At 45.5% G+C, this 24,570-nt stretch overlaps 1 protein-coding gene across 2 annotated transcripts in view; it reads left to right on the top strand.

The window, feature by feature from the left end:
* The window catches only part of CPNE6 (copine 6), a 461,434-nt gene that overhangs the window by 372,300 nt on the left and 64,564 nt on the right, over positions 1 to 24,570 (top strand). For both annotated transcript variants that reach the window (XM_086923675.1, XM_086923676.1), the window contains exons 7-10: positions 20,363 to 20,446; positions 21,475 to 21,564; positions 21,936 to 22,034; positions 22,328 to 22,414. In XM_086923675.1, the coding sequence (XP_086779801.1) occupies positions 20,363 to 20,446; positions 21,475 to 21,564; positions 21,936 to 22,034; positions 22,328 to 22,414 (360 nt within the window). The remainder of the gene's footprint in view (positions 1 to 20,362; positions 20,447 to 21,474; positions 21,565 to 21,935; positions 22,035 to 22,327; positions 22,415 to 24,570) is intronic.

Raw genomic sequence — 24,570 nt, 5'->3', positions numbered from 1 at the left:
AGGGTTTCTTGAGTGGGGCGAGGGTGTTGGCGCATTCGTCGATCCACTTTCTGAGGTTGCGGGCTGCGGTGTCTGTGTTGGTGGTGTCAGTGGGTGGGTTTTTAGGTGAGCGTGGTAATCAGCTGGTCTTCGGTGACTTTCCTCCAGCAGTGGCGAGGTAGCTGTTGGGTGCGGTGGTGCATGGTTGGTTAATTGAAGGGTAAATGGATGCAGCGGTGGTCGGTCCAGTGGAGTTCGGTTGTGTTGTCGAAGGTGACGTGGGTGCCTGTGAAGAAGACGGGGTCCAGCGTGTGGCCAGCGGCATGGGTGGGTGCGGTGATGAGTTGTCTGAGTCTGAGTTTGGCGAGGTTGTCGATCAGGGTAGCACAGTTGGCGTTGTTGTTGTTCTCGAGGTGGAAATTCAGATCCCCGAGGAGGATGTAGTCCGTGGAGGCGAGTGCGTGGGTGCTGGCTAGGTGGGCAATGGAGTCGCTGAATAGAGCACGGGGTCTGGGGGGTGTGTAGATGAGTGTTCCTCTGAGGGTGGTGTTGCGGTCAGTGTGGTTCCGGAAGTGCAAATGTTCGGCGGTGTTGAGGGGGTTGTCTGACTGGGTTGCGACCTTGAGGGTGGACTTGTGGACGATGGCTATTCCTCTAATCTGTTGGCGCGATCCCTGCGGGTGAACTTGTAGCTGTCCGGGATGGCTATGCCGATGTCGGGCACCAAGGAGTCGTTCCCCTAGGTCTCAGTCAGGAAGGCCACGTCTGAGGCGGAGGTGTCGAGCAGATCCCAGAGCTCGACGGCGTGTTTGTGTGCGGAACGGTTGTTGAGGAGTATGCAGCGGAGGTGGTTGGGTCCAGTCCTTGGGGGTTTGGTGGCTCTTTCGGAGGTGAAGCTGCAGGTGTGGCAGGAGAAAGGTCCGTGAGTCCGTTTCGGGGCAGCTTGGAAGCAGGTGTGGTTTTGGCCGGCGTTGAGTGCATAGAGGGTGCTGGCGTCGTAGCGGAGTCTGGTTTTGTGGCGTCCACGGGGTTCTGGCGCTGGGCGCAGTCCAGGCGCAGACGGGCGTGCCAGCGGCACGCCTGCTGCACGAGGCCGCTGCGCGGCCTCCATAAGAGGGTGATATGGAGGGAGGAGCAGCTGGGAGGCGGAAGCGGGGTGGCCAATGGGGAGCAGGGGGGCAGAGCCACAGGGACGCAGCAGCAGGAAGGAGCGGGAAACGGTGGGAAAACAGGCAGGCGGCAGGGAGCAGGTACGAGGCAGCTGGCGGCCGTGTGGTGGCGTGGGGAGCGACCTGCCTGTGAGCAGGGTCAGATGATGATGTTTACAAGATTTGTGACCTTTTTTGGGCACACTGTTTGCATAACCAGTTTCTATAAGTGGCTCCACTTTCTGACGCGGAAAGTTTCACAGAAGAAACTGACGTCCGCACCCCGGAGGGAACTTATATGGCTCCACTGAGCCAGTGTCTAACCCAGGGTGGTGTGGAGTGCAAAAAAACGATGGATTTAGGCCCAGATCCTTGTACTGGGGTGAATGTATGACATTGTTCTACATTCTGGCCATCAACTGTGTTTTTTGCAATTTTCACCCCGAGTGTGCTGGGTATACTCAGACGTGAGTCCCAGGCTCTCCACACCACTGGAGTCAAGCTACCCAGGCTGAAGAAGGCTGATAGCCACAAACCGGTCCTTGGATGCTTGATTCCGGTCTGGGAAAGACATGGCTTGGTAGTTCGGACTGGACTGTTCCCATGAGGCACAGGGTCAGAGCTGATTTGCATATAGCCAGTGTCTAACCCAGGGTGGTGTGGAGTGCAAAAAACGATGGATTTAGGCCCAGATCCTTGTACTGGGGTGAATGTATGACATTGTTCTACATTCTGTCCATCAACTGTGTTTTTTGCAATTTTCACCCCGAGTGTGCTGGGTATACTCAGACGTGAGTCCCAGGCTCTCCACACCACTGGAGTCAAGCTATCCAGGCTGAAGAAGGCTGATAGTCAGAAACCGATCCTTGGATGCTTGATTCCGGTCAGGGAAAGACATGGCTTGTTAGTTCGGACTGGACTGTTCCCATGAGGCACAGGGTCAGAGCTGATTTGCATATAGCCAGTGTCTAACCCAGGGTGGTGTGGAGTGCAAATAAACGATGGATTTAGGCCCAGATCCTTGTACTGGGGTGAATGTATGACATTGTTCTACATTCTGTCCATCAACTGTGTTTTTTCCACTGATGTCATATCCAGAGACGAAGCTGGTGGTGTATGGTTTTTTTGTGCTGCCTTGTGGCCCCTTTGTGCTTGCTTTACCCCAGGGGCTTTTCTGGGGAAGTGCATGCCTCTTTGATGGACATGAGTTTGATGGATCTTGCCTGTATAGTGAGAAGACTGATTCAGCGTTGGAACATTTTTAAGCCATATGAGCCCTAGTGTGTTTCCTAGGCCTTTCTGCCCCTGCAAGACTGTATCTTCAACAGTTTCAAGGCTACTCCAAGGACCAACGACCCCACAACAGGCACCCTAATCCTTTCGGATCAGGGGTGGGGATCATATTCCACCCACATCAGAACATTTTGCAGAGCAGAACGTATCCATTTTGCTCCAAAAGTGAAGGCTGCTTTGTGTTAGAAATAGGTATCTCTGGTTGGCCTAGGCTTGCGCCAAAGCCAGGCAGAGACCACCACTCCAGTCAGGGCAAGGGAGTTACACGCCAAAGATAACCCCTGCTCACCCCCTTGGTAGCTTGGCACGAGCAGTCAGGCTTATCCCGGTGGCGATGTGTAAAGCAGGTGCACAACACACACAGCAACAACATACTAGGCACACCACAAAAGGAACTCCACACAAGGGTATATATAAAAGTAGCCTTTGTATTATCATAAAACACATTAGATGGTAATCACACAATACACAATGTGCCAACTGGCACTGGGCAATATTTACAGGGGATTATTTACACATGACAGGGCCACGTGGGCCACTGTCAGAATCATCACTTGGTAAAAATAGTAAAAGTAAGAACATCTTATAAATGTAGACCACAACCAGTAATTACTGGTGTACTATACTAAGTACCATCCTGTAACATAAATCATATCATGTACAGTACCACATTAGGCGAGATATATATTCTGCGCCAACCTCATAAGCCTAAACTTAGTAGACCATAACCTCCTAAACATAAATTGCATCAGGAAACAAACTTACTAACATAAACCGCAGTAGGGAATAACTCATACCTAAACCACAGAAGAGGATAAAATAAAACTCAACACAGTAGGTAAAACCTCATAATCATAAAATCACATCTAGAGGCATAAAAACAGGGTGTGTAAAACATACTATATAAATTACATTTCCTAGCACCACATAAACCTCACTAGGGCCTGGCAGCCTACAAACCTAATAGTCCCCCTGGCCAACTGGCCATCTCTAAGGGGCTCAACTGCCCTCTGTCCAAAAGACAGGGCGTGCTGCCAATGCAGCAGGAGTCAGGGGTACGCAATTTGCGCAGGCCTAAACGTAGCAGCTGGCACTAAGTACTACACAGCTGTGAAGAAAAGTACTGGGGAAGAGGAGTGCAGCTCCCTCCTAACTTCAAACATGCCCCCAAAGAATGAATAACCTTAACGGTGCAGCTGCCCACTACTTGCTGGGCAGCTGAAAATACAAAAATGCGGCTTGGGCACTCAGTGGCCCTTAAAACAAATGTGCCCCCTTCGTTGGAGCCACACGGGGCTCTGACAACAAATAGTCAAACGTTGGAGCCACAGGGGGCTCTGAAAATGATTAATGCCCTAAGTGTTGGAGCCACTCGGGGCTCTGTAAATAAGTAATGCCCCAAAGCGTTGAAGCCACTCAGGCTCTAAAAATAATTATGCCCGTGGGAGCCACGCAGGCTCGGGAAACAACTGTGCCCCGCGCTGGAGCCACGTAGGCTCTGAAACTCACTATGCCCCATGTTGGAGCCACATAGGCTCTGAAACTCGCTATGCCCCATGTTGGAGCCACGTGGGGCTCTGGAAAAAAATAGGCCAACCATTGGAGCAACCCTCTGTCAAGCGGGGCTGCGCTGGAGAGAGGCACCGGTGTGCTGCCTCGACTTTACTCCCCCAGCTGGCTTTACTCACCGGCTCTTCCTGGCGGGGACTCCTCTCCGCAGCACTTCTCTTGCAGGGCTTACCTGGACTCCTGGGAGCCCTGCACTGCCTTGGGCGGCCTCGGCCGCCTGTACTCTTCACCCAGGCCCCCTCCTGGGACCCAGGGCTTCTCCACTTCGGCCGCCACCTCTCCCTCCAGCATGGGAGCCCTGCGTCAGCACGTCACTTCCGTTTCCGTCCGCCGTCCTGCCCACAACCCGGCAGGCTGCGGGTCGCAGCAGCAATTTCAATGCGCATAAGAACACGGGGTGGGCACCCGCAAAGCTCACCAAGAATGCGGGGTGGGCACCCGCTCGTAAATAAAGAAATAAGCGGGGTGGGCAGCCGACGCTATAATTTTAAAAATAAGCCGCATAAAAGCGGGGTGGGCACCCGCTATACATGGACAGAATGGGGAATCCCTACTTCGGGATTACGGGATTCCCTCGGTGGGGATCGCAGCCCAGCACTGCAAAGCCCACACTCCTGGCAGACAAGGGCCAGGGGATCTGCAAAAGTAAATTAAAGCGCACCCAGAATAAATAAAGCACTCTCCATCAGCTGGGCATATTCAAATTAAAATAAAGTGCTGTCAGGGTGAAAAATATGCTGCAAAGGTCCTGGGTTCTGGAAGCTGGGAAGAAAAGGGCAAAAGGGTTCCAAGAAGTCCTTACAGGTGAAAAGGGCAATGCAGGGCCCAGGGAGGCAAGCCCTCATGGTAGCCCCCCTGGTCCCCAGCAGGAGCACGCCCGGGCAGAAACAGCAATCAAGAACTGAACAATTTCATGGGGTCACAGCCCCTATATTTATACAACATTTCCCTTTGTTTAAAGGTGGAGGGTTTGGGGGAACCAGATACAACTGGTTCAGGAGCACTCTCTGTACATGACTCCTCCCTTCTTTTCACAGGATAGGCCAGGCACATCAGATGCACCACAGGAGGTGGGTGGAGCCAGCATTGTGGAGGGTAGGCTATTCAGGTCCCAGGTGCAACTCCTCCCTCCCATCTACATGCAGATCTCCCTATTCACCACTGGGCACACTCATCCTGGCTCCTGGAGCCACCCACAGCATCCAGCACCTGTCACTCACAAGCCAGATATACAATTCACATCATGCAGGCAGACACACAGCACACAAAAATGCCAATTTCTAAAAGTGGCACTTCTCCACCAGTCACCATAAATCTGCGCACATCATTGCACAGCATTTATTCTCACGAGTTCGCACATTCTAAACTCGACCCTGCAGTCCCCTCATACCATGAATTACCATGGACACACATATTCCCCATGCATTCATATGGGAGGGCAGGCCAATCTCACCACACGCACTCAGAGAGTGCACACACTTTACACTGGGCAAAGTGCACAGAGGCCTAAAATTACTACCACCATGTCAGAGCCTAAGGCAAAACGTTCAGGGGTGAACCTGCCAAAAATGGCCAAGTCCAACACTTTGGCTAAAAAAAACAGCAACAGGGTCCCAGTCCAGGAAATAGGGACACGCACTGTTTCCTCGTGCCGATGGATGGAGGCATTTGTTTTATTTTAAATCTCAGCCCTCTGAACGCACCCTTACAGAAGTACAAATTCAAGATGCTCTGGCTCAGATTCTGACTTACCTGGATCCTGGATATTGGCCTAGGATCTACAGGACGCCTACTTTCATGTACCCATTGTGCAGTCCAATAGAAGCTACTTGTGCTTCAAGGTGAACCAGGAACATTTTCAGTTTGCAGTGCTGTAGGAAAGTTGGTTTCTGTTGCAGTATCCTCCCCACACTTGTTGCCTGACACATATTCACTGCCATTGCAGACTGTGTGTTTGGTGCAGCCACAACTGAAGAGTTGACATGGCACACATCCCTGTGTAACATGCCTACAAACCACCGCCTGTGGCAACGGTAAGATACATGACTAGCAGGCCTCCCAGTCCTAAGGCAGGTGCACTGTGCCACAGGTCCTCACCTGCATGGCTGTATGAGCAATATACCCCTACAGTGTTTAAGTCCATTCTTCAACATTGTAAGTGCTTTGAAGCCATATTGAGTACATGGGCTGGGAGTTTGCCATTACAAACTCCACAACTCCATGATGGCTTTACTAAAAGCCAAGTTTGATATCAAACTCCTCAACATAATAAACCCACACTGATGCCAGTGCTGGATTTATTGTAAAATGCACTTAGAGGACATTTTAGAGATGCCCCCTGAAAAATGACCAACTCTGTAGGGTGTAGCTGATCGGTCCCTACCAGCCTGCCACTTTAAGACACGTTTCTTACCCCTAAGGTGGGAGCCTTGCGCTCTCGTGGGTAAGAAACAAAGACTGCTTGAGGCGGACCTGCTTCTTACCTACCCCCAAGCTGTACCAGCATTTAGGGTGGTGAACCTTAAAGGCTCCCTGCCCTTTGTTATGCTAGTAAGGGCCTCCCCAGCTAGTGAAGATGCCCGCCCCCCCTGACCAAGCCCCACCTTTGGCAGCAAGGTCAGTGGGAAAATTAGTAAGCAGAAGAGGTGTGTCCCTTCTCAGCCAGGACCACACCAAGGTGTCCCGAGCTGAAATGACCCCCTCCTTAGAAAATGTCCAAGTTGGATGGAAGGATTTTAGCCATTAGGATTAGGGGATACCTAAGGGATACAAAAGGGATGTAGTCCTTGCCACTATTTGCCAGTGACTCTACCGCCCCTAAGTTGAGTACTTAGGGGGCCCATTGAACCTTTTTCCTCAAATTTCTGCAACCTACAAAGAAGGATGAAGAAGACATTGTGCAGTAAACCCTGAAGATGGCTACTGACTTGGCCCCAGCCCTACCGGCCTGCCTCAAGCTTTAAAGACTCTGCAAAGAAGAAAACGCCTGTCCTGTGTCCAGCGACTTTCAGAAACCAAAGGAAGGCTGCCTGCTCTTCAACAAATACCAGATCTCCCGAGGACAGCCACCCTATCCAGAAAAATCCACCTACAACGACTCCGGATACAGCTGGAACCACGACTCCTGCCCACTCTGCGCCCGACACCCACAGCACGAGTCTGAGGTACTCACCTGTCCAGTGAAGTCTCCCCAGCGGTCCTGACCTTGACACCATCAGCAGCTGACCTCTCTTGCACTCCACAAATATGCCTGCACCCTCAACATCAAGGGTCCCCTTGACCCCAAGCGGCTCCGATAAAGAAAATTTGACACCTAAAGGCAGCCCTGCATCCTCAGTCCCTCAACTTTGGGGGCCCCAGATGACAGTGCCCAGGCCTACACTGACTTCTCTACTTACCTTCCCAGTTGTTGGTCACCTTCTTCCAGCCTCGAGGTCCAAGCCTGTAGCCTCTTTTTGTGACTGGATTCCCATTTACTTGCATTGGGCGCCCGCCTTGGTTTTGCACGCTGCACCTGGCCGCCCCTGCCACTGATGGTATATGGTTTGTGCTGCTTTGTGGCCCCTTTGTTCTTGCTGTAACCCCTGGGGCCTGTGCCCTGAAACTGCGGGGTACTTACCTGCAACAAGCACCTCTTGTGCGTGCCCCTAGTCTCCATTGACTAACATTGGGCCCAGTGACCCCTGCACACTGCGGCCCCAGTGCTACTGGAGGTACAGTACCTACCTTGATCTGACCCATTCCCATTGTTGGTCTAAACCCCCGAAGACTGGATGTGTAAGTCGAGTACTTACCTGTACATGTACTTAACTGTTTTTCACCCACAGGATTGCATTAGCATTTCTTGTTATTTGCACTAAGGGCCAGATTACAAGATTTGGCGGTGCGTGGCAGATTATAAATTATTTGTAGTACGGCGAGCGGGCTGCGTGGCATTCCCAGGGAGGTGCCTCTTTCAAAGGCCACAGTGCCTTTGAAACAGGCACTGCAATGAGAACCCCTCACAAAGTTCCTGCACGGCATGGTCTGAGAAGTACATGCTGCGCAGGGACTGATGAGCATACACAGAGGGAGGCAAATATAATGCCCCCCTGTGTGCATGCACAAGTGGAGTAGCCACAGGTGGCCCTCTAGGGCCCCTTTTGTTTCCTCTCTTCCAGGGTTGACATGAAAGAGGAACCTCCATGTCGCTGTCGGCGGAGAGGAAACTCGTAATATTCTTAGTAGGACCACGCCAGTACCGCCAAGTATATTGCAGCCTCTGACAGCTGAGCCACCTCCTGTGAACAGTGGTTCCTGGTGGCGGCGGCAGTCCCAGGCTGTCTGACCGCCCAACTCATAATGGGACACAAGTCTGGTTGTCCTCGAACCGTCAGACTCGTAATCAGGCCCTATGTGTCTATCTCTTACATTGCTAAGTTACTTCTACTGCTGATAGACACCACAAAGTATTTTGGTATCACTGTAAAGTATTTTTACTGTTTTTGCAAACACATTTTCACTGTACCTGAAAAGTATTGTTATTTTAAAACTGGTACTTACCTGCGACTGAGTTCTCTTAGTTCTAGAAATAAACGTAATAAAATATGCTTATACAAAACAATTGGTCTTCAATTTAGTCTTTGAGTGAGTGTAATCATTCATTGCCTGAGTGTGTACAATAAATGCTTAACTCAGCCCTCTGATAAAGCTGACTGCTCAACCACACTACTACAAAAGAGAGTAAGGTATTATCTACTTTACCCTCTGTAAAACCTCTGGGGATCCACTGGACACTGTGTACACTATACCTTACTTTGGTATAGTACATACAGAGCCAGCTTCCTACATATGCTCCCCTATCGTCTCACCAGCGCACCTCTGGAGTTCACGAAGGTGATGGTTGCATGATTGGGAGGTTGGAGATTTCAGTTTTCCTCCACCTCAATGACTGACTGTTAAAAGCGGGGATGGAATAGTCAGTCTTAGGCCACCTGCAGATGATGGCTAATCTCCAGCCATCATTGGGATTCATTATAAATGTGTGTAAGGCACACCTGACCTTTCACAGAGGCTTACTTTTATTGGAGCCATCTTGGATACAGCGCACTTTTGAGGCCTTCGTTCCACCACAACCCAAGACATTCAGGCTATGATCCTGATGTTTCTACCACAATCCTGCATCTCAATGAGATGCAGGATTGTGATATGATGCCAAGAGGGTTCTGTGCCTCTTAGCATCCTTCTTGTCCACTTTATGATGTAGCATGGGCTCCGTAGTTAAACGTGATGTCTTAGTGGGCCCAACACCATGGGATCCTGTTGGATTCTATCCAGGTTTCAGAAGAGATTTCAAAAGACCTGTAGTGGTGGCTCAAATGCAGTTGAACTGTAGTCCATGACACTTAGGGTAAGTGCCAACTCTCTGAGCAACAACCAATGAAAACAAAGAACGTTTTATAAAGTTTTGTAACAATAAAGTTCAAATGAGAAATGTAGTAGATTATCCCATCGTTTTATTCCATGTTGTTTTCACATGAATCGTTTGTTCATAAAGTTGGTTTTTTCAAACATTCCTTCCAGATGTCATACATCTATTACATGATAAGCTCATCAATTCACCCAATGCATTTCGGACAGGGGAAGTCCTTCATCAGGGGTGTTCTGCAAACAATACAAATACAATATATGTATGATCCATCGAAGCGTCCGGATATATAAGAAAAGTGAACTACAGTTGGATTACCACACCTTTGTCGGGGAGTGATATCTCTGATGCACACCACAACCTGTTCATTTTGGCTTCAAAAGTGGAGTGCATAACCTGAACACTTCTTCAAATGCAGTTGAACCAGTGGCAGACCACACTCCCTGCCCTACCAAAAGCATAGGGTGGTGACAGATGTGTCACTGCTGGAATGGGGATATCATCTAGGCGTGGTTGAGATATGAGGACTCTTGTCTCTGTCGGTGATCCAGCTCCACATCAACATTTTGGAGTTGTTAGCAATTCACCTGGTGCCGAAAGCCTTCCTACCATCCATCAAGGTGAGGCTGGCTTAGGTTCTTACAGACAATATCACTGCCATGTTGTACTGCAACAATCAAGGTTGTTGGAGTCATGAGTCCGATACCAGGAAGCACTGCGTCCCTGGTGCTAGGGGAGTGCCAGGGCATTTCTCTGGGTGTGAACCATCAGGTGGGATCTTTGAATGCCAGTGTGTATGAACTCAGCTGGTGGCGCATGACAGATTACCAGTGGTGGTCACACCCTGAGGTAGCACAGGGCATCTTCCAGCAACAGGAGGACTGTGGCTAGATAACTGTACCCACCGCTGAAAATGTGCAGTTTCAAAGCTTTTGCTCTCTGGAGTGTATCAGAAGGCTATCTCTTGGGGATGCATTCCATATAGGGTGGAGCACAGGACTCCTGTATGCTTCTCTGGCACTACTTTTCCTGTCCTATATTCTGACGATAATCACGAATGACTAAGCTGAGTCACGCTAGTGCATCCAGATTGAGCAAGAAGAGTGTGGCATCCGGTCTCAAAATGCAGGAATGGACCTTAATTTCACCACAGGGGCCCCATGGCTAAGCTAAAGAAAGCTCAAGGGGCATGGGACTGAGATAAAAAAAAGAGCAGATAGGAGAAATGGTGCCTGTTCTACTGCACTTATTGAGAGAAGAGGCGGACAATGTATGAAAATCGTTCATAATATGTAAGAACGCCAGCATTTGTTCTCTTTCATATTTCCACAACTACCTCATTCTCTCCTACTTTTCTCTTAAATAGTTCAGATTACAACTGCAAGAAAATGTCACGGTTTATGTATGTAGAAATTACTTCTTCCTATAATCTAATATAGTGTGCCTTCTCAACGTTATCTGTTTACTTAGAGTCTTGTTTACTAGATGCTTAATCAGAATATAATGTATTAATAGTTACGTCCTCTATCAAAGAATATATTTCATCAAGCCTCAATGTCTTAACAAGTCAATTATGAACAGTTCAGTTCCTTGAAATCGTGCTGTTTGTTTAGAGCACCCTGAAGGTGCTTCAGAGAAATGCCTAGACAAACTCCTTGCATGCAGTACTTCACAAACATGCTGGAAAACCACATGCCTCTAAGCTGGTGAAGGATAAGTTCACTTGAAAACCCCAAGAAATGAGAACAAACTTTGGCTACTGATGATCTATCAGCTCGAAAACTTCTGCGGTGGGCTAGAAAAGTCACCGTGAGCTCAGATCTCTAAACCACTAGCAGGGAATCTCAGGAAGAAAAAATACAGCCTCGCGGCCAGTTGTGAAGCAAGGATCAGCAAGTCAGGGCGTTCTTTTAGTATTAAATCTGTTTATTAACAAGTGAGCGCATATACAGGCATTGCATATAATCATGATACCCCAAACCTCCAAAACACCAGAAGCCAAAGAAAACACACTGAGAATAGTAGAAGCTGAGCTGTACATGCCAGTGAAGCCAACGCCATCGCTGAGGTTTCTGCATGTGCAGACACAAGTTCTAAAGAAACAAAAACAAAACCAACCCACCCAACTCCCCCATCCCAACCATGTCAACTACTAGACTGTATTACCGAAACTCTCACAGTTTCCTTTGAACTCATCTTTCCCAGTACTTCCTACTTCACCTCCTATTGGATTCAGAGGGAGCGGTACATGTCTCTGGATTATTCAGTTTGCCACCAGAATAGATACAGCGTGTTTCTTCCATTCAGTTTTATGCTAAATTAGGAATTAACAGTACAAATTGCAGTTACCTTCTTACCTATCCTGAACACTCATCTTCTCCTCCAATCATGTTACCGCTTCGGGAGAATCTCCTGTTGCAGCACCAGAACGTGCACAACCTGCACCCCCATATGTGGAGATTGAGCAGGGGCAGTTGAATGTATTCTATCTCCATGAGTACGCGGATGTCATCCTTACTGCAAGGGGTCCCTCTTTAAAGTCTGTCTATGGCGGATGTTGGAGCAAGTTCATAGCCTGGTGTCCCACCTGCAATATTGACCTGTTACAGGCCAAACTGCTGGATGTCTTTTTATTTGTTTTATCCTTGGTGCATCAAGCACTTGCAGGGGCATCATTGATGGTTATTTGTTGGCCCCTTTGCCTTTTTACGTTTACTCGACAGCTGTGCTTGTTCAAATGACCTACAAGGTTTGATTCATTTCTTTCCCCCTAAAGCCACAAGGGAATGTCAATTGGGTCCTCACTTTCCTCTTGTGCCTGGCATTTTAACCTATACACAGCTGCCCATTACATCTCCCTACTATGAAAACTGTGGGGCATATTAGCAAGAAATAGCGATAATTATCGCTAGATGTGCTTAGCGCATTTTTTTAATCGCCGGCTATTGCCGGATATTATCGCAGAGATAACGTGCTATTAGCAACGTTTATCTCCAAAGCGATAAAATATCCGGCGATAGCGGCTCAAAGCGTGAATATCGCTGGAAATCCAGTGATATTCAGGCATCATCGCTAATGGGGTCTTAACCTGAATATCCACCTCCCATTGGATATACAGGTTAAGAAGTGGTCTGAGCAGGTGTTAGGTTTTGGCGATAATCGCGCTTAGTGCAAGGTTTTTTATCGCTTCACCTGGCTTACTAATAGGCAATAGCTGTGTTAGCGACTGTTTTCAGTCGCTAACAGGTTGGGTACTCCCACTTTGCATGTCATTAGCGATAAATATCGCTGCCTTGCAAAGCGGGCCCCAAACCTATAGCAATCGCCTACAAGCTGTTGCTAACTGATGTTAGCGACAGCTTGCTAATAGGGTGATAAAAATATTGCCGCTTTCGCGGGAAAAAGTCATGCTAAAGCGGCGATATCGCCCTTGCTAATATGCCCCTGTGTTTCTGGTTGCAGTGACGTCAGTTCACTGAGTGAGTGAACTAAAAGCTCTCTCGTGCAGCTGCCGTACCCAACCAACCCTTTGCCCAGACAAAGGGGTGCTGAGGGCCAAGGAGTCCTTTTTCCCCTAAAGTTGTGACTGCTTTTCATGTTGGGCAATCCATCACTCTGCCAACATTCTTTCTCCCACCTCACCCCTTGAAAGAGGAGAGATCAATTACTAGGATCCCAAATTTTGTTTACTTCATCAGCCATCACTTAGGGCTTGAGATAAATAGGAAGGGACTTGGGTGGGGGAGGGATTAATGAGTGGTCTTTTGACCTCTAAAAGAGAGTGAAAAGTATTTAACTGTGGTGGACTGTATAGAGTGAATGGGTACCTTCACTCCAGTGGTAAGTAATGGGATGAGTAAGGAAGAATCTGAGTAAGTAAAGTAAGTTAGCTGGGCATTTGAAAAGTGCAGAGATATGGTTCATGTTACATTAACTGTATTTGTTTCACCAAATAATGCTCACCCTGAAATATTTTCTCCTTGTCTTGTTGTGTTCTCCGTCTCCTGTGGGTATACCTTGCTCTGTAAATCAGCTGTTTTCCTAATTTTCTTCATCTCTTTACTCCTTTTGTAAGTCATGATGTGGCACTATGTGTGTCTTCGGCAAAAGCATTAAAAAAATGAAGACGAGCCACTGCCCTTTGTTAGGATTTTAAAAGACAACCTTAACTGGAAGTTAGTTCAATAGGCACTTTGTTCCCCTGGGCCCAGATACCACTGCAGCTGCTGCACTATTCACAGCCACCATTCTTCAGTCATGGGTTTGGGGAGTTTAGATTTGCAGGAATTGTTGTTAAATCAGAATAAGCTGGACCTGCATAATGGTTTTATCAGTTAACCCCTTGGGCGCGGCCGCGATTCTGCACCTGTGCGGCACTTCTGAAGAGTGGGCGGGTTCATGACGGCCCCCAGCCGTCATCAGCACACGAGCACCCTGATGCATGATGGCTGGGGGCAGTCATCAGCATGGAAGGGGTTAAGCAACACAGGGGCATATGTAGGACCAAGCCCTTTTGCAATTCCTTAATAGCAAATTTTAGTGAATTGCTATTAAGGAATTGCAAAATGCTATGTATGCAGGAATCGCAATAATATTTGCGATTCCTTAATATTCCTTCATTGTGAATCGCAAATCGTGATTTGCAATTAAGGAATACTTTCCCATTCATTCCTATGGGCTAGGAGGCCCATAGGATTGAATGGGAAGTCATTCTCAATTTACGATTCGCAATTAAAGAATCACAAATTGAGAATGCAATTTCAAGGGTGCCAGGGTGTCAAAGGACACCCTGTTCCACCCCTGAAATATGTATGTGTACACATGTGGCGCACATACATGCACTAAGGGCCCTAAGGGCATGTATGTGTGCCACGTAGCACTTTGAAAAATGCAAAAAAGGGCATTTTTCAAAGAAATCGCAAATTACCACCAATTGAAGCTGGTGGTAATTTGCGATTTCTTAAGGCCAATCGCACTTTTTCTGTGCTTCATACATTGCATTTAAGGAATCACAATTTGCGATTCCTTAAATGCAATCACAAAATAGAGAATCGCAAATTTTACGATTCTCTAATGTGCGATTCCCTTTTGGGATGATACATATCAAAAGGCCTTTTCCCATTCGCAAATGGGCCGATTCTGAGAATTGGCCCATATACGAACGGGAAAAGAGCTTGATACATATGCCCCACAGTTAAAACGGTATAGAGCTCTTCTCCAAGACTTCACGAGTTTGCTCATAAACTGCTCCTCCAGTCCATGTGTTTTTATTTGCAATTTGGTACTTTTGGGTATAAAATGGTGCAAAAATGTTTACTTCAGGCGATATTCCTGTGAGTGTTCAGAAAAATGTAGAGTTGTAAATCAATTGGAATCTGTTTAAAAGAACATCAATAAATAGTGCATTTTTTATCTGCTCAAAACTGTATTAGAAGGGCATTACATTCTGATTTTTAATTTTGAACTGTGAAATATGTCATGGGTTTGAGGCATGCAGTGTGGTCCCCAGGGGGAAAAACATTGGGCATCCCAACCACACCATGTGCTTGTGACCCTGCTTTGTGCAAATATTGAAACTGGAGATTATTCATGAGTTTTACTCTGTTGTCGATGTAACAAGAGTTTTGCGGGTACACCTTGGACTTGATGGTTGAAATGCATTGGATTGGATGGCAACAGTAAGAATTAATTCGTTCAGGTAGGGTTGGATTGATTGCACAGTGAAGTTTTGACATGCACAAAGAGGGTTTCTGGAGACTTGATTTGTTCTGTATTGAATTTTGCAGTTCCTTTGAATGGACAGCATCAAATGCTTGTGTGGACCACTGAATTGTAGATGGTTTCAAACCGGGTGTTATATGCCACATTGCATTGCTCAGTTTGCTTTGAGCACACAATATTGTACATCATTTTGAACGGTAACCACCATCATAGATTTAGGGCATTGTAATGTTAATGCTTTCTAAATGAGCATTCTGTTTTGTGTTTTGGGTGTTGCATTTCTTTTCAAAAAGACATAATGTCATGTAGCTCATAATTAAAACTGGGTGCCGGGTGGCATGCTGTGTTGTTTAGAACGGTGCCAGCATTAGGCCCACGCACTTCCTCATGGAGCTGATCACAGCATTGTGGATTTTGTTTAACTGGGCACTGTGCATAGCTTTCAACTCGTCTGTTTTAATTATGGTTCTTATTCAAATGTAGGTGAATGTATAACTTTTTACAGAAATGCACTAGATAAATACTTTTTTGGAGGGTCACAATAACAAAATAAATGGGGGTCACTTAATTGTTGTAGTGTTATTCTTAGGGAGTTAAATTATTATTTTTTCAAATTTGAAAGAATACCACTTGAAGAAGAATATTATTGCTTCATTTTAGACTACCAATCCTGGCCAGTGTAGAATAATTGCTCACTCAAATGGGTCAAACATACAACATATTATTTGTCATGAAATGTCATGTGCTTAGTGCATTGTATTTAGCTGTTTCTTTAATATGCACATCCACAAAGCAAGGCTCTCAAGCTGTAAAGGGGATTGAATCATTTGACACTGAATTGTTCGTCCAATTCAAATTTACCATTGAAAATGATTGGACTGAGTGAGGCCTCTTTGAGAGCTATATTGTTTTTTTAACTAAATGTATGGTAACTTTCAGCAAAAGAAGGGACTTCATGCTTCCTAAATAAGGGAGTTTTGAGAGTGGGTATGGCATGCACAGGGCTTTTACACTGTACCTCATTTAAACTGGCCAGAATTGCATTAAAATGTAACTTTAAATAATTTAATTATGTTCATAAAGTTTAATAATTTTGGCTATATATTAATTATAAATGGTATATTTCAGTTTTAACTTAAAATTAGATAGTGTAGCTCTATATAACAAGGCTTGCAGCACTTGCAGGACAACTGGTGACGAATGGAGTGATTTTTCTTAAGCCCACCGCCCATCTCCAGCCAAAGCACATTTCAGTACCAACAAATCGCAGCCAGGCTATCCACATAAGAAATTATTTCCTTCACTATGTTATGTGGTCTGCGACCTATACTTTTTTAAGGTTCAACTCTGGAAAGTTAAAATAAATGGCCTATTTAAATTGCTCTGAAAAATATGTGTAAATATTGATTCTGTGAGAGATATCTCAGTTCAATACACTTATAGAAGCCGATTTTGGGGCTTTTCCTGTTCTTGAGTAATACATTCTGTGTTGTCTCCAGAGCAGCCCTGGGCTGCCGTTGTATCCCCTCCTTAACTCCAGAGGTCCCCATTCCATTGGTGCCTCTACCTGCACCCTCTGCACAGGCATCTTCCCCTCCTTCCATTGCTTGCCCTGAAGAACAACAATAGCCAATGGACACTTCTGCCCCTTACATTCAACAACCAGTGTGCTGTGTGCACAGCTTTCAAGATAAGAACATGTGCTGTAGGGCTGACATGTTGACATGTCTAGTCATGGTCTTTAGTGACTTCTGTCATCCATGCAGTCACACAGGCACGGCCCGTGGCGGGCGTTATACTGGGGCGGTGACGTCAGGCAAGGCAGGGGAGGGTCAGGGTGGGGGGTTGTAAAATGCGGGATATGGACCATTAAAGGTAAGTACCGGGGGGGAAAAAAACCAAATTTCGTTGCCCACGCTGTATCACATTTGGCGATGCAGCGTGGGCAATGAAATTCGTTTTATTTTATTTTTTCTGTACTTACCCCTAATGGTCCATATCCCGCATTTTACAACCCCCCACCCTGACCCTCCCCTGCCTGACGTCACCGTCCCAGTATAACGCCCGTCACACTGTGGGAGCGGACTTTATTTACCAAAAAAATATATTTTGGACAGCCTGGCACTAGAAAGGACATATGAGGCATCCCATATCTCATTCTGACATTTCAGGCTACCTATACTGAGTAGGGCATTTCTAACCCTCAATGATGGATGAGTCCAGTAGCGAGTGTACCAAATTGCCACAGTCAAGGGGCGTGGCTTGCCAGCCCTGTGTGGTGGAGGTTGTCTTGGACATGTGTTCAGCAGTACAAATACCCCTGTTTAGTCCCTTTGAGTTGTGCTCCACGCCGTTAGAATTAGAAAACGTGCTCTAGTGTTAATTCTTGCACTATAGGGGAACAGTTATGCGCCTGAACTCCTCCTAATAGCATGAACAATATAACCCCCTCATCTTCTGGAGAGTGCAAGGCAGATACTGCTTGGGGGTTCTCATCTGATGAGGCCTAATTCTAGGTGCCTCTCCAGCATCACCCGATCTTGCCAAACAACATAAGGACTCTAGACCAGCTTGTTGTGGGTCCTCGTGGCCACAGAGGTCTCCTGTGGACTTCTGTCGATGTACATCTACTCCACAGGTGATCCTGGTGTCTTGACGCCTCCATACATTGCACTCAACGCATTCTACTTTCAGCCATTCTATGTCAGAGGGAAATGAGTAAATCAGCACTTCAGGTGAACCAGTTAAAACACATCGAAACAGTGTAATCAATTCAATACAGTGGCATTAATGAACGAGTAAACCAGCACACCCACAAAATCAGTAAACTAACAGAAGGCAGAATATAATAATCTGCACTGAAAGTAACATAATAATCTGTTCAAACGAGAATCGAAACATGTTATCAGATGAAACCAAGGTACACCAATTAACACCAAGGTGCACCAAGTCACACTAAGCTAAACTAAGATAACCCCTAACAGTCTGTCGCTAGGATGTCAAATGCTAACCCCAAAAAGGAGAACAAGCCAGACGAGTGCTCTGACCTCTCACCTCACCCTTCACAAATTGGAAGAAGTACAATCAAACTAGATCTAACCAAGGCACTGAAGGCAGTAACAAGAGTGTAAAATGAAATCCTGTCTTGCCCATAAAATAATCCAATAAATCTATGCTAGCAGAAACCATGAACAAATTGAAATATCTCAAACCTTTTGTGGCCTTCATCTCAGACAAGCTGCAAAGCATAGAAGCAAAGTTTGGCGGTAAGGGGAAAAGAATATTTGAAAACATTAGCGGAATAGGCCAACGTGAAGGCTTCCCTACAAAAACCCAAGTTTTACAATTCCAAATCTACAGTTTGCCCAAAAAGACACGAAAAACTGGAGTAGGAGAAAAAATGCATGACTCTGTGGCATACCAGAAGAAAAAAGAAAAGTGTGATGCAGTATCCTTCCTAACAAGTCTCTGGCCCAAACCTTTTGACATCTCAGTAGAGGAACGATTGAACTACCAGCGTGGTTCTTAACCATTTCCTCTGGCGGCTTCTGCAAACATGTCATTACTGCTGCAAAATCAGACCATCAAGGTGTCACTGTAATCAACAACCTTCGATTGTGCCCACATTTAGAAAGAAAACAAACAAATCATCTGAGATAGCCCTCACCAAAAGAATCTGGCCCTTGGAGGTGACAGTAACACAATAGATGCCATCTTGGACAGGAAATCATCTACAAGATACATCCCTAACTAAAATCATTTAAGAAACTGATAAAGGATGAAACTCTGGTGCATAATGAACCCAAACAGACAAGCATTCAAGTCAAGTATAACTTTATTCAGCACCAAGACCACAAAAGTTTGACAAGCAGACAGTACATTTTAAAATAATAAAATCCCTATTAATAAGATAAAATCACATGTAAAATAGATACATCATCGACCATAAAATATCATATTGGATAAAATTAAACCATAAGAAGTATTTCTCCTTCCCATCCGATTACTGTAGTTCCTAACGTTTTATAATAGCCATTGCAGTTTTAATAATGTTTGACACTGCACTACAAATAGCAGAACTGGTTAGCGATAACAGATATCTGAACCCTCAACATATGTACATGGACGAATGCTCTTTAGTAGTGGTGCCAAAAGTCTTCTCCTTGGTTCCTTGTAAAGTAAGCAAAAAAGAATAAAGGGCATTCACATTCTACTCCAATCTGCATACATTTGCATATGAAGACTAATTATCATCTTGCAGTCAAGTTCTTGCTCAACTTCATGGCAGAGGCATTAGAACTATTCTTTCAAGAGGATCCTTCAACCTAATTCCTCTTACCAGATCTAAAAAATAATTAGGGTGATGTTTGGTAGTGCAATCCATTCTAAAAGCAAGGATCTGTTTTCTCTAAACAAAAAAAGAAATGGTCTGATTGAGTGTTCTTCTAGCACATGGGGACCTCCTACTTCTGCTATGCCATGCCATAACCGGCAGAGAAAATGAGTGATGGTCACCTCGCCATAACTTAATCTGGACGAATATCACTTTAACATGGCAAACAGGTAGCAGATGGGTCATCATTTCAGAGGTTTACATTGGTGAACCCAGCAGAGGTTCCCCAATACAAAAACAGCACTTCCCCCAACTACGAATAAAATGGCACGTTTGTAAGGCAGTAGCCCTGCCAATTTATTGCAGTGTTCTTGTTCTGCAAATGTCTACATAAGGCGCTATGTTTTATTCATTGAACTGTTGGTGTATGAGTTTGTTTTTTGTTGTTTAGGCCAGGTGCTCTGTGCTTCTTGTAGATAGACAAAGGCGGGTGTGTATGTCTGTGTGCGTTTGGTTTTTCTAGGTGGTGAGTGCTTTTGGGTACTTTGGTAGCTAATGAAAACCATATCATAACATATGGTCATCTATTTAGCTCAACATACACCCTTTGAAAAAGGTCTGTTTGCGCTCTTAAATTGTAGATATGAGATTCTGAGTAAAAGGAGCAGCTGATGGGACCAGGTTAGTAGCAGCAGGGACTGTTTTGGATTTGTGTTAACATTTCTGTCTAATGCGGCATATCATGGTAGGGAGTGCCTATACCACTCCTTCCCACAATTATTAGTTTAAAATTAAAACTTGTGTCAAATAAGCAGCATTTACAGTCAGTTCATTGACAACTCTAACTAGGTACAATATTTTTCTTAACCATAGAAATTATCTCCCTGAATCATTTTATACTTTTAACTGCAGGATTTGTTCAGCAAATCAGACCCTTTCATGGAAATTTACAAGATAAACCACAATGGGGCCGAACAGCTGGTGAGAAGATCAGAGGTGAGTAAGCCATTTTTCACAACTGTTATGTTGAATGTCAGAGATGAAGGTAATTACACATCTAATGTGGGATCAACCCACAGCCTTCTGAAAGTGAAAGGTCTATACTTCCTGGTTCTGGGTTAGAGTGTAGCAATGAGTAATGGGAAAGAAGGGACTTCCCCTGTCCAAGGGGCTGGGATGAAATGCAACCCTGAACCCTGAGAGATAAGAAAAATCACAAAATCTGAGATAGAGATCAGAGCAATCGTCAAGCCGTAGGAAGAATAAATGAAGAACATTTATAATTGCTGGTTCTTGATTGTTGAGCAATTAAATTGAATTTACAAAACTGGACACTTGAGTGGGAATCTGCTCAAAGGTAGCGATAGCAGAAACCCAGTTGCTCCTAGTGCATAGTGGCAATCCACCACGAGCCATTAATGTTATTATAACTCATACTGTACATAGGGTAGATGGGAGCAACATTGACCCCTGACAGAGAAAAGTAATCCTGTAGGCCCAAGCTGTGTGGAGGGAATCTGTCTTTGTCAAAAGAAATGAGGGAGAGGGAATTCTCTGGTCTCTGGCTTGGTGCTGCGGAGACACCTTGAGGTATTTGAGAGATTAGATATCCAGCCGTACCAAGCTCTGGGATAGAAAGTTACCTTGAGGGTGAAAGGAAAAATCCTACAACTCTTGGTGCTTTAATGTTGGTGACTTTAAGCATGAGAGAGAGAGAAAAGATGAATCATACATCCATAGAAACTGGTATGAAAATCAGTATTTGATCTTTGAGGAGTTTAAGAAGAAATCCTACATTTTCAGCTAAGGGTAGGAAGGCACCATGAGCTAGGAAACACAGAAAGTTAAATCCTGTTATGTCATGCTCTGGGAAGCTGTCTCAAGGCCTGAAAGAAGACAAAGGGATTCTGCAGACGAAGGCTGTATGAAGGGGCGATGCTGGGTGTGTTCACTTATCTGTCACATACTTCCTGTTTGGTCTTCTTCATGACTGGGCATTTCTGTTGTATCTTATCATCCCCCAGGTGGTGAAGAATAACTTAAACCCCAAGTGGGAGACCTTCCGGGTGTCTCTCCATTCTCTCTGCAGCTGTGACATCAACAAGACCTTAAAGGTGAGGATCCCTCGTGGCCAGTTAAAAGAGTAAGGTTAAAGGAGCAATAGGCATGAAATACTCTACTGCTACCAATGAGTTCCAATTCTAGAGATAGTGGACCTCCCTCTCCTGGTAGGAATGGAAAATACACAATCTTTGTTCTCGCTTCTCTTCTGTCTCATACACACACTGCTCTCAGTTGTGCTCCTGCACGCATACCTCACACACACTCCTCCAGCCGGTACCCCTCATGTAGAGATTTCCCTTCCCTAGGGGGGGGGGGGGGGGGTATTTATGCCTCATGTTTATTCAATTTAAGTAATCTTGGTAAATTCAACTTCAATTTAAGCATCTTTTCTTCTCTCCCACACTTGTTTTTTTCCTCAAAGTTCATGATTTATGACTATGACTCCAGTGGCAAACACGACTTCATTGGCGAGTTCTCAACCACCTTTAAAGAGATGCAGACTGCTACCGCTGGCTCTGAGGTGAGGAGATGACAGTCCAGGACAGCTGGACCTGCAAGGTGAACAAATCTGACCTAACATTACCAGCTGTTCAGGACATGAACACAGCTCACGCCAGCAGAACTCCGTCCAAAGGGTTGGCTGCTATGTGGACCAACCCCTGTCCCAGTCCTTCCATCTTCCTCTCTTTGTCAGTCCCGTGTGGTGGGAGTTCCTATTGGATGGCATGCTCAGCAGTACACATTTAGCCCCTCACCTGCAGGAGGCATCCGACTCTGGCTGGCACTAAAATCTGCTTGTTCTGGTTTTCGCAGGTGGAGTGGGAATGTATCAACCCCAAGTATAAAGAAAAGAAAAAGAATTACAAGCACTCTGGAGTGGTGGTCCTAACCCAGTGTGAGGTGAGTATGAATCCTCACCCTTACATGACAGAGCCGCTCATCTACCCACAAGAAGGCACCTGTCCATCATTGACTTTCAGGAGGGCTTTATTCCAGCTCCTCTCAATATAATAGAGGAAAGAAAGGGGAAATCATAAGATCTTTCAGTACATCCAGTAGAACATTGACATTAAAACAATATTTAAAAAATAGAAGGACAGGATGATTACACCACTCTTTGACATGTATCCTAATTAGCTTGAAACATGTGGACATCAAGCTCCCACCCACCTTAATGGCATGCCTCCTCAAAGGCACTGCTCCTCATCATTGTCAGCTGCAGTGATTGAGGTGGACTCCTGGTATGCAACGAGAACTTTGGAGTGTCAGTTGCACATTCCAAATTACATTCTGTAGCTAAATATGTATTTACTCATACACAACTAAGGTACAGAGCCTCAAGATTCTGTCAGACCCCTGGAACCAAGCAATTTAAATTACCTCGAGATATCCTCATTTTGTTTATTTATGTTCCTTTGTGGCACAGTTTACAAACAAAAGGACTATAATTAGACCCTCCAGGTAGTCTCTGCCAACATGTTTCTTCCTTCTTGGAGCCCAATGAGGATCTATTGCATTTCTCAGGGCAATAGCGCCATGTTTGTGTGCACTGGTAATGATTAACATTTCAGTTTCACGTTGAGTTTTTTGTCAGAAATGTGTATGTAAGAGAACAATCGTAGTTGCAGCCAGTGATACTGAAACTCACATTTGGGTAATTATTTGTAAAATTACCAGAGTTGATCTGAAGCTACTGGAGCCAGTAGATAAGCGGTAGAACATCGGTAGCGTAACAGATATCGGACCACTGTCCTGAGGATTGCCATAACCAAATGATCTGGGGTGTGAATTGAGGCTAAACATCCAAGACTAACCTCTGTCTAGGCTCCTGTTTAAGGACAGATATGTCAGTCTCATAACAAGACCCACAAATAGTGCTATGGTAACTCATGACTCTCTAATATTTTGGCATTCTAAATTTCAGGAACTGCTTGAAATTGAGCTGTGATTAGTATATTTTCCCAGGGTCTAGTAGCGTCTTCTCTTTTATTTATTTGAAAAGTTTTATAAAGCACCAACATGACCCGACAGGGTATCAGAGCGCTGTACATCGTCGCCCGTTGATTGGCAAGAGCAGGAAGGTATAATCGGACTTAATGTAACAACAATAAAAGCAGATTACAGACAAAGGCAGATAGATATCAGTGTTTTGTGCAATAGGTAGCATGCAGTGAAGGCCAGGTAGGTCAGAAGTTGTGAGGTCATTTCAGATTGTATGTGATGTTCCAGAGCTATTGACTCAGAAGTCTACTCTTTAGCGAGCCTAAAATTACTGACCCGGCCGGTAACAGAGCAATTTACAACGACGTCTGCCAATTGAACTTCAGCAGGCAGAAAACCATAGCAAGGCAAATGGATATGAACATCAGCCTTTTGAACAGTAAGCGGATTGCATCCAAGTAGGAGAGGACAAGGATGTAGGGTCATTTGAAAGTTTGAGGAGTTACAGAACTATTGTCTCCAGTGGCTATTCATGAGCAGGGATTTGACTTCTTTTTTGGAAGAAGGGGACGAAGGGATTGTTCTGATTTTTGGCGGGAGAGCGTTCCATATTCTCTGAGCAAGACCGGAGAAATCACGGTTTTAAGTTCTCTTCTTTTAGAACTTTGGGGGTTTTAGTAGTAGAGTGTCTGTACTTCTTAGTGCCCGGTTCCCACCCGATAGTTCTATCTTATTTGCTAGGTAAGAGGGTGTGTTATGGTGCAGTGCGTTGTGAGTCAAGCAAGCTATCTTATATTTGATTCTTGCGTCAATGAACAGCTAATTCAGTTGGTGTAGATCAGGTGTGATGTGTTCACGCTTTTTTGAGCCGGGGATGTGTCTGGCAGTAGAGTTCAGAGTGTCTCTTAATGGTGCCAGTTTGGATTTGGTGTGTCCAGCCAAGGTCCCAATTCCGTATTCTAAGCGAGAGATCACTAGGGACTGGACAGCTTGTTGCAGGTCAGAGGGTGGCAGGAACCTTTTGAGTTTCCTTAATGCTCTTGTTGTAGCACTGATGTGATCCTGCATATTTAGGAATTTGTACAGAAATAGGCCTGGTTATCTAGTAGAGTTAA

Source organism: Lissotriton vulgaris, chromosome 5 (assembly GCF_964263255.1).
Source record: "Lissotriton vulgaris chromosome 5, aLisVul1.2, whole genome shotgun sequence".
Taxonomy (NCBI): domain Eukaryota; kingdom Metazoa; phylum Chordata; class Amphibia; order Caudata; family Salamandridae; genus Lissotriton; species Lissotriton vulgaris.
Note: the sequence above shows the minus strand (reverse complement) of the source record. Positions and strands in the feature narration are given on the sequence as shown.